Raw genomic sequence first — 14,260 nt, forward strand, 5'->3', positions numbered from 1 at the left:
AAAGGAATGCGTACAGGATTGCGTTCTCAGCAGCAGCATCAACTGTCAGAAAAGGTACCCAAAGTTGAATCCGGGGTGGAATACCATGGAATCGTCTGGTGAAGAAGAGGTCAAGTGTGAGAAACTAGGAGCCCAACCAAGGGGCCAAACACAACCAGAATCGTTTGAGCTACCGGTTGAACCAGCAGATACAGCCAGAAAAGACCAGCTGACTGAAGGAGCAATTGGGGGACCAGAACCACACCCAACCATGGTAGCTCTTTTCCAGCAACTTTTCACCTGCCTTGAGAGGAGGGACGAAGACCTCAAGCAGGAGTTACGGGGTCTACGCCAATCTATCCTCACAGCTCCTCACCAAGCGGAACTCGTCAGTGAGAGCCCAAGATTGGGTCTTCCAACACCAGGACGACAAAAGCTCAACGCAGTAATGAGGCCAGCACCAGGAGACCAGTCCAACAGTGTAAACGTCCATCTTCCAGCATTCCTGAGGAAGGAGCCAAAGATGCCCTCATACCAGCAGGGGGAGGACATTGAAAACTACCTGCTGAGGTTTGAGCGCATGGCCAAAACGTGGCAGTGGCCGGAGGCAGAGGGGGCCTGCAGGCTTGTCCCATTGCTCACGGGCAAGGCCTTAGAGGCTTACACAGCAATGGATGAGGGTCTGTCCAACGTCTAAGGGCTTGAAGGAAGCGCTGCTGGTGAAGTTCGACATCTCCCCAGAGACCTACTGTCAACGCTTCAGAGCTGCATCGATGCCATTGGGTGAGTCGACAACAGAGACGTACCACCGCCTTAAGCGTCTCTACCGACGATGGGTTCGACCGGAGGAGAAGACACGGGACGAAATCGGTGAGGTCATCATCCTCTAGCAACTTTTACAAGTTCTACCACACGACATTCAAACCTGGGTCTGAGAGCAGGAGCCCAAGGACGGGCTTATGGCGGCCAAGCTTGCACTGCAGTACCTTAATGCACGTAAAGGGGGACAACCACGACCTGCAGCACCCGCTCCAAGGAGTCTCAGAGACACAAGGGACATCAGAGACGCCAGAGATGGGAGGTAACTCTGGGGGTTATGTGTCTGGGAGGAGGGAGGTAAGGGATCATGCAGTTCGCTCTGATGGGAGGGATCTGACCTGTTTTTACTGACGGCAGCAGGGACAAACCTTTCTGCTTTTTGCTTACAGAGAGGTGCCTCAGGCATCGACAGGTTTCACGCCATTCAAACTCCTCTATGGATGGCCAGTGCAGGGACCACTGGACCTGCTGAAGAAGTGCTGGGAAAGTTCCCCAGTAGCTACCTTAGGACAGGGGATTGTCCAGTATGTCCTCCAGATGCGAGACAGGTTGGAGCGGTACCGAGAGGAAGCTAGGGCAAACCTTCAGCAGGCCCAGAAGAGGGTATGACCAGCACGCTCGCCACAGAGAATTTGAGTCAGGACAGAAAGTCCTGCTCCTCCTTCCCTCGTCTACCAGCAAGCTCCTTGCGCAATGGCAAGGACCGTACCTAATCGGAAGGAAGATGGGCCCGGTGACCTACGAGGTGCTGCACTCGGACAAGGGTAAGAAGAAGCAAACCTGTCATGTGAACCTCAAGGCCTGGGAGGAGAAAGAGGAACTCTCCAAGGGAAAGTCCTTTCTGGTCCACAGAGTAGAAGACGACGAGTCGGATGGGGTCACAGAGGCATGGCAAGGACGAGCAGAGGTCATACTGTCTCACCTAGAAGAAATGAGATGAAGCAGCTGTTTGGCAAGTTTCCAGCCCTCTTCAGTGAGAGACCAGGAAGAACCAAAGTCCTAGAACACGTCATTCATTTGAAGCCTGATCAGAACCCTGTCTGCAGCATCCTTACCGTGTGCTTGAGAGGCTGGTGGTAGCCCTCAAGGAAGAGGTCCACACCATGATAGAAATGGATGTTGTCGAGCCATCTTCAAGTGAACATAGCAGCCCTATTGTCATTGTCCCAAAGAAGGGTGGGTCTTTGCACGTCTGCATGGACTTCCGTAAGGTGAATGCCATCTCCCAGTTTGATGCCTACCCAATGCCCCGCATTGACGACTTACTGGAGAGAATAGGTAGAGCTCATTACATCACCACATTGGATCTCTGCAAAGGGTACTGGCAGGTGCCCCTGGATGAACAATCCAAGGCCTACACTGCATTCCGGACGGCAATGGGCCTGTTCCAGTTCACGGTCATGCCGTTTGGCCTTCATGGGGCCCCTGGGACTTTCCAGAGGCTGATGCACAAGGTCCTCCAGGACTGTGATGATTACTGTGCTGCTTAATTGGATGACGTGGTGATCTACAGCCACTCCTGGGAGGAGCACATACAGCATCTTTGCAGAGTCCTGGGGAAGATCATGATGCAGGCCTCCCGCTTAACCTCCTGAAGTGTGAGTGGGCGAAACAGGAGACAAAGTACCTGGGTTACCAGCTGGGTAAAGGTGAAGTTCGACCTCAGGTGGACAAAGTGGAGTCCATCAGGAACAGCCCTCAACCCAGAACCAAGACACAGGTGAAGTCCTTAGTTCTGGCAGGGTGGTACCGGAGATTCATTCTGCAGTTTTCGACCATCGCTGTCCCTCTGACCAACCTCACTTCAAAGGTGGCCAGCAACCCTGTGAAGTGGACAGAGCAGTGTGAGGAAGCCTTTATGATACTGAAAAACCGACTGTGCTCATTCCCTGTTCTCCGGGCCCCTGATTTTCAGAAGAGGTTTCTCGTGCAAGTGGACGCTTAGGCTGTGGGAATTGGAGCTGTACTAGCCCAAGGGGAGCCAGGAGAAGAGCTTCCTGTGCTGTACCTGAGTCGGAAGCTGTTGCCCAGGGAAACCAGGTATTCTACAATTGAGAAGGAGTGCCTGGCTATAAAGTGGGCTTAGTACATACATTTCACACGTCAGTGTTCATATTTAAGATAAGCAATATTTATTATACTTATCTATGTTGTGGATGAGCGTGTTTGTTTGTTCTGTTCCTCTCTCTTTCCATCTCTGTAGCTTCCGGGTATGCTGGATAAGGACCCGAGGAAAGGGAATTGGGCTGACTTTGTAGTGCCTGTCCCAAATAGCTCATTAATGTAAATGTGCATATTGAAAGACACTGTCAGTAGTGATGTCATTTTGTAACTGTTATGTTGTGATATTGTTTCATAAACATGTTGCAATGCATATACTTTAGTATGTTTAGTTAATGGAAAATGTAGGTTTGCCTAGGTAATTGCTTAATTAATTAGGGTTAATTGTTCTAAGGGGAGGGGCTAGCCCTACAAAAGGAGCTTCTTTCAGTTCATGGAGAGGCATTTTGGATTGAGCTGTGAATGAGGCAGCATTGTCTTTGGCTGTCCCATAAGGTATATGTTTGATGGCAGTACTGTTTTTGTTCCGGAATCACTATGTAAATAAACACCCTTGCACAGAAGAACTTTTGCGGCTCCGACATCTTTTTATTTTGATAGAGGTTAGGTTTTCCAGTATAGCCTTCTGGCCTACTCTACGTGACAAAGGTATTTATGGGGGGGTCATAAACCTTACCCACAGGCCAAGTCATGACTCCAGCATGTCATGCGTCCTACTTATATCATTACACTCGTAACAACTTAAGCATTCCAAAACTTATATTAGATAAAATAAACCTCACATAGCAAATAAGCCTTTCTCATTGACGTCCACACAAACTCCTTGCTTGGTGGGTGAAACAACGAAGCGACGCTTCCTGCTGGAGGGAGACAGATTTTCCCCGGAGTTGAGACTCTCCCGCTCTGAAGAAGCCAACAATTTACCATAAGGCTTGAACAAGATGGGACAGCTCTTAAATAAGTTTAAAAAATCCACTAGGTGGCAATGTATACCCAGGGCATGTTATGAAAGTATTTCTATATGTTCTTCATGGACGCAAATGAGAGGATGGCTAGCTATACATGTTGTGCTGACTTAAAAATGGGTTGCAATAGGTTTAACAGTTACCATTGGTTGTCAAAAAATACTTTGAAAATATCCTTACCCAAACCCATGTCACTCATAATTTTCTGTACATGGGATGGTCACACATTTTTATTTATTTTATTTAACCTTTATTAACTAGAACAAATTCTTATTTACAATGATGGCCTGAAAACATGAAAAAGTTCAAGCAACCTTCTCTCATCACATTCACACAACCATTCATCAAATTGTATTTGTATTACCAGTTTAAAATGTTCCATAAAACATAACCATATTACAACATAGCACTGTCATCATAAAGGTGCCAGTTAAGTTATATCCTTTTCCCACTACTGGGCTGAGCCAAGTTGAACTGTACTGGGTTAGCCTGGTTCTGCCTCCACCATAGTCATTGTGGAACTGAGCTGGGTCAGCATGATAGTGTGAAAGGATAATAGTTCCCTCAAACAACATATTTGTCACTTGGAGAGTGGCGTGCCTGGAGACGTTGGTGTGTAGTGTCTCGTCTGGAGACATGTCCATACAAACATCACGCACATGCACTCAGGCTTCGTCCCAATTGGCACCCTATTCCCTATGGTGAACAACATTTGTTCAGAGCCCTATGGGCCCTGTTCAAAAGTAGTGCACTAAATAGGGACAGGGTTATATTTGGGACGTACATTACTGTTAAACCCCGGAACAAAAATGATCATGTTTTGCAGCAATACCCAGTTAGATCAATGAAGGAGGTTAGTGGCAACTTATTATACATTGGATATTGTCTAATAGGATCCTAGCTACATTATTCTACACGTTGTTAGTATTAAGTTTATAAATGGCCTACAAAACAATGGATCATTTTAAAGTATAATAACTGCCAAAATAAAGGAAACATTTGAGTAAACGAGGGATACAAAGTATATTAAAAGCTGGTCCTTCCAGACTAGGCAATGCTCAGTTGCCTATTATTTTGGCTAGAAGAAGAGATCTCAGAGGGCTTAAAGAGAGAGAGAGTGTGTGTGTGTGTGTGTGTGTGTGTGTGTGTGTGTGTGTGTGTGTGTGTGTGTGTGTGTGTGTGTGTGTGTGTGTGTGTGTGTGTGTGTGTGTGTGTGTGTGTGTGTGTGTGTGTGTGTGTGTGTCACCAGATCTCAACCCAATTGAACATTTATGGGAGATTCTGGAGCTGTGCATGAGACAGCGTTTTCGGGAAAAAAAAAACACCAAATGATGGAATTTCTCGTGGTGGGGCATCCCTCCAAGCGCATTGAAGCTGTTCTGGTGGCCCAGCGCTCTATGTTGATATTTCCTTTATTTTGGCAGTTATGACATGATAAATTAAAAAACTGAACTTTAATTTATCTTAATTGTCCTAGTAGACTAATCGGACCACATATCCCTCTGACAAAAATAAAGTTATTGTATTCTATTCTATTGAAAAAAAGTCTGAATAGAACGGAATATAGTTTTCAGGAACTGCCCGTTTTATAGGCAATAATTATGTCTTTATGTGGATAACTGACTAATTAGATCAGGCATTTTTTAGATCAACTTTTTTTTAGGACAATTGCCTCATTCTCACACAATGACTAAAGCATCTATTGTAAAACAATTTTTTCGATCTTGAGTTTTAAAATTAGGTGTTGATCACTTGTTGCTCACTCGTGTTAATTTGACAAAGGCTCACTTCGAGGGTGAGTTTGTCAACAGTTGGGTGTGACGAATGAGTCAACTTGAAAAAATGTATAGCGCGGCTTCTACAAGTTCAGACAAACTTCTTGAATATATATATGACTAATTGGGTAGGTTAGCCTACAATTCACGTGCAGGTAAACTACAAAACTGGTCTTTATTTGATCGGGTGTGACAGTTAGGAATCGGGATGGGAAAGCAGGTTATTCAAGTTTGCACCTCTCTTAAAACGGGCACCTGCACTTGTTCTACCATTACTACATTTGAGGTGCGTGAAACCCCGAAGGAGAGCAACCATGGCATCAAATACAGCCACTATGGGAAATTTACCCAGTGGATTCGGAATATGCTCAACTATTCCAGACATTCTCTACCTACCGGAGCTTGTGAGTTACAATGGTTTACTGTTTTTGCTAGGCATATATTGTACACACACTTGATAGTATTTTAATGACGTCAATTGATGCACTTCCCATGGTCGTGCACCTGTAGAACCGTTTTACGTGTGTTCCAATTTTCGACTAAATGTTTCCTCTACCCGCTGGGCACAGACGTAAATTCAACGTCTATTCCACGTTGCCGTAATTTAATTTAAATTATGTGGAAACAACGTTGATCGAACCAGTGTTGCCAGTGGGTAGGAATGTTTGGCTGGGTCTACACAGGCAGCACAATTCTGATATATTTTTTAGCTAATTGATATTTTGACCAATCACATGATATCTTATTCAGAGTTGATCTGATTGGTCCAATGACCAATACATGAAAATAATTGGGCTGCTTGTGTAAATTCAGCACACGTTGCTCTTATGATTTGTGGAGGAACATAGCCTTTATGTATGGACTGTATGGGGTGTGCATTTTCTACAAGTCATCATTCAGTAAAACACTTATTTAATGTAATGTAAAATGCAGGTTGTTTTTAGAAGAAGCGTGCGCCTTGCACTTATGACTGACTATGTGTAGTACTTCTACTGAACCATCACATCTAATGTAGAAAGTGTGTGAAATTTCAAGATGTCCGTGTATTAGTTTGTAGACATTTCACAATCACCCCAAGTATCCACATTCATGCTGATGAACAAGACAGGTGGATTCTGACACACCCTTATTTTGCATTCCCAGGCAACAGATTGATTGCTGGAGCTTGTCAGGGTGGAGTAACAGAAAGGGTGTGACTTGATGAAAAACAACTAATTGTACCTTTCATAAATTGTATGTCATAGAGATTAGGGAAGGGCAGGCCATTGTTGGTTTTCTAAGGTAGGTCTGGTAAATGATAATCTGTTTACTTCACTGTTATATAATTGATTACAGTAGTGTAGTTTTAGCTTCAGTAATGCCAATTTTGTTTTCTCCCCAAACTCCATAATAGCACCAAATTAGTTTCTAGGGTGTCACAGATCTGAAAGGTTTTCCTTTTAATATTTCAGTCCCCCCCAAAAAAACTGCAGACTCCAACATTTTAAAACCAATTAAACAAAATAATTGTAGGAATACATTATCTCTTACTACCAAGGCCACTTGATGTTCCACTGAAAATACAACCAAACTGTAGGGGATTCCCCACATGTTTTTTGGATATGCTGTATATTGTTCTCAATATTTGAAATTCATATTTCCTTTAGATTATTACCATAGGTGCAAGTCTAATTAAGTGGAACAATTGACTTCTTTCAATTTTAATTGAATGGACCATTAAAACCATTTACACTGCAATGCATTGTTTCAGGTCTTTGGAGGTCTGGTATGGATCCTGGTGGCATGTACACTGGTGGATCCCGCCAACCCACAGGGCTGGGTGATGTTCGTGTCCGTCTTCTGTTTCACCATGACCTTCATCTGGATGTGCATGTTCGCCTTCGGAGTGCATCGCAACAGCGGGGGATGGGCAGCTGCTGTGAGTCTTTCCTGTTTTTGGGAGGGGGGGGCCGGAAGCACCATGGATAGATTTTTTTTAATCGACCAACCAGACGAAGGATAAGTTCAAGGAGCACACACACAAATAGTAATATAGCATGTATATTTTATTTTAAAGAATCTAGTCAAATTGAGGAGTCAATCCTGGGGAACTTTTCACAATGAATTAGACAGGAACCTGTCTTTGTCGAAATAGAAAATGTATTTGTACTTAAAAATGACATGATAGTTGGCATACTAGACAGAGAAGGAAAAGCAGCAGAAGCAACTGAGTATGAAATCAAACTTATTTTACTAGGCAAGTCAGTTAACTAATTCTTATTTTCAATGTCAGCCTAGGCACAGTGGGTTAACTGCCTTGTTCAGGGGCAGAACAAAATGTTTACCTTGTCAGTTCCGGGATTCGATCTTGCATCTTTCGGTTACTAGTCCAACGCTCTAACCACTACGCTACCTGACGCCCCAGTTATGACGGCTCTCTTTGGAGGAGGTCCACTATATTCAACAGTCATCATCGCCATTGATAATAAATATATGTATGTATTGATGATAAGTGTACTTCTTCAGAAAATACTAGATCTCATAAGTTATAAGGCAGTGTTTCCCAATCCATTCCTAGCGGACTCCCCAGGGTGTACCCATTTTAGATTCCATCACTAACACACCTGATTCAACTAATCAAAGGCGTGGTGATTAGTTGAATCAGGTGTGCTAGTGCTGGGCTAGAACTAAAATGTACACACCCTGGAGGCTGGCCAAAAATGGATTGGGAAAAACTGGTCTAAGGAAAAGAAATGTAGCGCTGGCTCAAGCAGACGTCACCCATGCCCGTGCTCTTGGCTGTAAGATAATCTTCTGGCTCCAAAAAGCAGTCACACTGCATTGTTGGTTAAGTTTCACCCAAGATCTTTTTCCATCATCCAGTCAAACGCTGTGAAAATAATTTCCTCGTCCTTCCCTTTCTACACAGGACTTTGCATACCACGGCATTGCAGCTTTCTTCTACCTCAGTGCCTCAGTGGCTCTCGCCAAAGTGACCCTGGATAAGAAAAGTGGACTCCTCTTTAACTATCGACTTGACATTTCTGCAGTGGTAAGTCATCCATAACAGCAAATCATAGGAAATACAGTGCCGTGCGAAAGTATTCGGCCCCCTTGAACTTTGCGACCTTTTGCCACATTTCAGGCTTCAAACATAAAGATATAAAACTGTATTTTTTTTGTGAAGAATCAACAACAAGTGGGACACAATCATGAAGTGGAACGACATTTATTGGATATTTCAAACTTTTTTTAACAAATCAAAAACTGAAAAATTGGGCGTGCAAAATTATTCAGCCCCCTTAAGTTAATACTTTGTAGCGCCACCTTTTGCTGCGATTACAGCTGTAAGTCGCTTGGGGTATGTCTCTATCAGTTTTGCACATCGAGAGACTGAATTTTTTTCCCATTCCTCCTTGCAAAACAGCTCGAGCTCAGTGAGGTTGGATGGAGAGCATTTGTGAACAGCAGTTTTCAGTTCTTTCCACAGATTCTCGATTGGATTCAGGTCTGGACTTTGACTTGGCCATTCTAACACCTGGATATGTTTATTTTTGAACCATTCCATTGTAGATTTTGCTTTATGTTTTGGATCATTGTCTTGTTGGAAGACAAATCTCCGTCCCAGTCTCAGGTCTTTTGCAGACTCCATCAGGTTTTCTTCCAGAATGGTCCTGTATTTGGCTCCATCCATCTTCCCATCAATTTTAACCATCTTCCCTGTCCCTGCTGAAGAAAAGCAGGCTCAAACCATGATGCTGCCACCACCATGTTTGACAGTGGGGATGGTGTGTTCAGCTGTGTTGCTTTTACGCCAAACATAACGTTTTGCATTGTTGCCAAAAAGTTCAATTTTGGTTTCATCTGACCAGAACACCTTCTTCCACATGTTTGGTGTGTCTCCCAGGTGGCTTGTGGCAAACTTTAAACAACACTTTTTATGGATATCTTTAAGAAATGGCTTTCTTCTTGCCACTCTTCCATAAAGGCCAGATTTGTGCAATATACGACTGATTGTTGTCCTATGGACAGAGTCTCCCACCTCAGCTGTAGATCTCTGCAGTTCATCCAGAGTGATCATGGGCCTTTTGGCTGCATCTCTGATCAGTCTTCTCCTTGTATGAGCTGAAAGTTTAGAGGGACGGCCAGGTCTTGGTAGATTTGCAGTGGTCTGATACTCCTTCCATTTCAATATTATCGCTTGCACAGTGCTCCTTGGGATGTTTAAAGCTTGGGAAATCTTTTTGTATCCAAATCCGGCTTTAAACTTCTTCACAACAGTATCTCGGACCTGCCTGGTGTGTTCCTTGTTCTTCATGATGCTCTCTGCGCTTTTTAACGGACCTCTGAGACTATCACAGTGCAGGTGCATTTATACGGAGACTTGATTACACACAGGTGGATTGTATTTATCATCATTAGTCATTTAGGTCAACATTGGATCATTCAGAGATCCTCACTAAACTTCTGGAGAGAGTTTGCTGCACTGAAAGTAAAGGGGCTGAATAATTTTGCACGCCCAATTTTTCAGTTTTTGATTTGTTAAAAAGTTTGAAATATCCAATAAATGTTGTTCCACTTCATGATTGTGTCCCACTTGTTGTTGATTCTTCACAAAAAAATACAGTTTTATATCTTTATGTTTGAAGCCTGAAATGTGGCAAAAGGTCGCAAAGTTCAAGGGGGCCGAATACTTTCGCAAGGCAATGTATATAGGGAAGCCAAAAACAATCTAAAATGTTCACATCTTTCTCACTGTAACAGTTCCTATACAGCTTAGTATCAAATATCGTCCATTAGTTTCCCTGCCCCTGACTAGTTTCCCCAGTCCCTGCTGCTGAAAAACATCCCACAGCATGATGCTGCTACCACCATGCTTCAATGTAGGGATGGTGCCAGGTTTCCTCCAGACTTGGCATTCAGGTCTTGTTTTCATCAGACCAGAGAATCTTGATTCTCATGGTCTGAGTCTTTATGTGCCTTTTGGCAAACTCCAAGTGGGCTTTCATGTGCCTTTTACTGAGTGCCTTCCATCTGTCCACTCTATCATAAAGGCCTGATTGGTGGAATGCTGCGGAGATGGTTGTCATTATGGAAGGTTCTCCCATCTCCACAGAGGAACACTGGAGCTCTGCGAGTCAGAGTGACTATCGGGTTCTTGGTCACCTCCCCGACCAAGGCCCTTCACACTCGATTTCTCAGTTTTGCAGGGTGGCCAGCTGTAGGAATCTTGGTAGTTCTTCCATTTTAAGAATGGAGGCCGCTGTGTTCTTGGGGACCTTCAATGCTTTGGTACCTTCCCAAGGTCTGTGCCTCAACACAATCTTCTCTTGGACGGACAATTCCTTCGACCCCATGACTTGGTTTTTGCTTTGACATACACTGTCAACTGTGGGACCTTATATAGACAGGTGTGTGCCTTTCCAAATTATGTCCAATCAAGTTGAAGAAACATCTCAAGGATGATCAATGGAAACAGGATGCAACGGAGCTCAATTCCGAGTCTCATAGCAGAGAATCTGAATACTTATGTAAAATTAGCGATTTCTGTTTGTTTTTGTTGTTAATCTCTAAAAACCTGTTTTTGCTTTGTCATTAAGGGGTATTGTGTGTAGCTTGATGAGGATTTTTTTTTATATTGATTTAATCCATTTTAGATTAAAGCTGTAACATAAAAAAAATGCCAGGATCACACAATGATGTTAAAGAAGTTGAACCAACTTGCGGTGTTGAAGGATACAATAATTTAAAGTAAATCCTAATAGGCCTATGACTACGTGGTATAGCTATTTGTAGGCTATAGCCTAATGTAAATACATATAGCTTAATCTCATTGCACTGCTTGCGAGGAAAGCTTTTGTTGCGAGGAAGCATTGAATTGTTTTGTGTCGCTTACACTACGCTGTATCATAAATAAACTTTGATTTGATTAACTTTAACACATGGTTACAATATACCCTATAACAGAATAAAATAAAACAGAGGTGAGCTATCAATTCATATAATTTATTTGCATAGATTAACATGTTATCAAATCAATTGACCAAGTAGTGAACATAAATCATTACTATGTAGAATTGCAGGAAATCTGTTTCAAAACAGCCATTAATCAAGCCTTTGTTGTGGTGTATTCATGCATCTCAATAAACTATAAACTAAATGCATTATTACCTCCTGTTTTGTGAACATCAAGGCAGATACTCAATGAATTTGGTGTGATGATAAGGTTCATGTGGCTGAACCCCCTCTCACACTCAGCCGAGGTGCAGATTTGTTTTTAAAGTGGTCAAGCCTCCGATGGGCCTCTCCAGTGCACAGACTGTATCCTACAGTTCCTCCTCATTCTTGCCACCGCCAGAGAGAAGACAGGGAAGAAACCACCATTTACCTACCTCTAGGCTGCCATACATATTTATTTGGTTTACATGAAAAACTATTGAATAACAGTTTTATTGGTAATTAAATAGAATTTATCAGAATACATTTTCCAGAAATAGATTTACCAGCGCTCTGTATTCTCAAATCAAAAAAAGTGAGGGAGCACTGGTCCCCTGTGCTCTGGCAGCACTACACCCCTGGTCCCAGACTCCCAGGCCATCTGTTCAGTAGATCCAGCTACATGCCTCAATCCAAACCATGTATTTTCAAGGTTTTATTCTGTGCTTATTTTTCCACTATGCATATTAGTTTGAGGAATACAGCTGGATCTCCACAACAGATGGTATGTGGGGTGGATTCATTTGACTCCTGAAAACGAGTGTTATGTCCCTAAATCCTAATTTGTCAGATGTTTTCACGACTCAAAAGGGGTGTGGGTTCGAGATGAGTCCGTAATCCATACCATTCGTTATGGACACTGAGTGGACAAAACATTAAGAACACCATAATATTGAGTAGCACACCGCCCTATTTGCCCCCAGAACAGCCTCAATTCATTGGGGCGTGAACACTACAAGGTGTCGAAAGTGTTCCACAGGGATGCTGGCCCATGTTGACTCCAATGCGTCCCACAATTGTGTCAAGTTGGCTGCATGTCGTTTGGATGGTGGACGGGAAACTGTTGAGCGTGAAAAAACCAGCAGTGTTGCAGTTCTTGACACAAACCGGTGAGCCGTTTTGTCTCAGTTGTTTCTAGGCTTAAAAATCCTTCTTTACCTCTCTCCTCCCCTTCATCTACACTGATTTTGAAGTGGATTTAACAAGTGACATCAATAGCTTTCACCTGGTCAGTCGATGCCATGGAAAGAGCAGGGGGTCTTAATGTTTTGTACACTCAATGCATTAGGGGGTCTCAATCCCAAAGTAAAAGGAATGATTGAAAGGATTTCATCCGCTTTAATTAGTTACAGCTTCGACCACAGAATAAATTCCTGTTACATAAATATTACTTTAACTATAATTGTGCACTCCTAAATTGGAGTAATTGTGCACTCCGTTTCTGCTTGAACTCATTTTGGTACTCTTTCTTATTCGTAGGGATTGTGGGCGTTCAACTGTCTAACAGTAGGCTAGATTTATGTACTGAGTTCCCCAAACTTGTGCCTATTCATTGTGTGTTTGTTACCCATCCAAAGGTGGAAGATATTGTTGCGATTTCAATCAAACACCTACTGACCTTGTCAAGGAGTTCAGATCTCTTGTCCTAACGGCTAAGGTGTTGGGTTGACAGTCACTGGACCAGAGTTTGAGTCCCAGTTGAATATCTGTTTAATGTCACCCCCGGTTGTTGCTGACTATATGTTCTTACTCTCCCAGGTGTTCTCTTACGTGGCCACACTCCTCTACTTCATCCACACCATCTTTTCGGCCATCAGGTGGAAGTCCTTCTAAACTAGAACGATGCTAAAAGCCTCAGTCAAAGAAGAGGTCTTAAATCTACCATTTGAAACCATGGAGGGCTGTGGTGTACTGTACTGCATGGCCAATACCCTGAGGTAAAGAAGAAATCTACCTGCTCTGCATTCCAATTCTCTATCATTCTCCTAAAGTGTGCACCCCCCCCCCCCCTACATATTCAAAAGCAAATGATTGGTTTAAGCATGGTTTAGACTAGAGGGAATGGCCATCATAGGCCTACATGTCCTTTATTTTTAAATCCATGAAGGGAAGTGAACATATGCACACTTAGGGTAGAGAATTGGGATGCAGAACCAGATCCCTCTTGGAGTACTAACCATACGAAAGCAAACCTATAATTAAAAAGTAATGATGGGCTACTAAGTCAATTATTACAGTTACATTTTTTATTTTACATTTTTTTTTTACTTTTATAATTTTTTCAATGAATCTACCACATTTTATTGAACAAACCAGAAATGTAAAATGTAATGAAATATTTGTTTGTTTGTTTTTATATGCTTTGCTACTGATAGCATTTCTGTAAAATGTTGATCTTGATGGATCCACGTACTGTTACATTCTAATAAAGGTGTTATGAAACATTGTAAGCCTACAGTAGGACACATTAGTGATAATAGCTAATTGTCTTTAATATAGCTAGCTCTTTTCAATGACCCAAAGTGTTTGTAGCCTCATGGACCAAACAAACAATAAAATGGGTAACCAGTATATCTTTAGTTTCGAAGTTGACAGCTGTTAACAACAAATTAGGGTCGTGTTTCACCTCCAACAAGGTTCCATTTCAAGCCATGGGGGATGTCTGGTATTGACACATACATTTTT

The 14,260-nt window shown here is 42.7% G+C and overlaps 1 protein-coding gene across 2 annotated transcripts; it reads left to right on the top strand.

Moving 5' to 3' along the window:
* The first annotated feature begins 5,624 nt into the window (after window positions 1-5,624).
* LOC110493785 (myelin and lymphocyte protein) lies at window positions 5,625-14,022 on the top strand. Of its 2 annotated transcripts, none has more exons than XM_021568265.2 (4): window positions 5,625-6,003; window positions 7,350-7,517; window positions 8,508-8,630; window positions 13,334-14,022. In XM_021568265.2, exons 1-4 carry the CDS (start codon window positions 5,914-5,916, stop codon window positions 13,406-13,408), a joined length of 456 nt encoding a protein of 151 aa, XP_021423940.1. In that variant the 5' UTR covers window positions 5,625-5,913; the 3' UTR covers window positions 13,409-14,022. The 2 variants fall into 2 exon arrangements, with proteins under 2 accessions (XP_021423940.1, XP_036805665.1); XM_036949770.1 differs by lacking the exon at window positions 5,625-6,003 and adding an exon at window positions 6,438-6,470.
* The last annotated feature ends 238 nt before the right edge of the window (window positions 14,023-14,260 follow it).

Source organism: Oncorhynchus mykiss, chromosome 17, assembly GCF_013265735.2.
Source record: "Oncorhynchus mykiss isolate Arlee chromosome 17, USDA_OmykA_1.1, whole genome shotgun sequence".
Taxonomy (NCBI): Eukaryota; Metazoa; Chordata; class Actinopteri; order Salmoniformes; family Salmonidae; genus Oncorhynchus; species Oncorhynchus mykiss.

Coding starts and splice junctions, on each gene's coding strand:
- LOC110493785 (XM_021568265.2), top strand. CDS start 5,914: ATGGCATCAAATACAGCCACTATGGGAAATTTACCCAGTGGATTCGGA. Junction 6,004..7,349: donor TTCTCTACCTACCGGAGCTT/GTGAGTTACAAT, acceptor GCATTGTTTCAG/GTCTTTGGAGGTCTGGTATG. Junction 7,518..8,507: donor GCGGGGGATGGGCAGCTGCT/GTGAGTCTTTCC, acceptor CTTTCTACACAG/GACTTTGCATACCACGGCAT.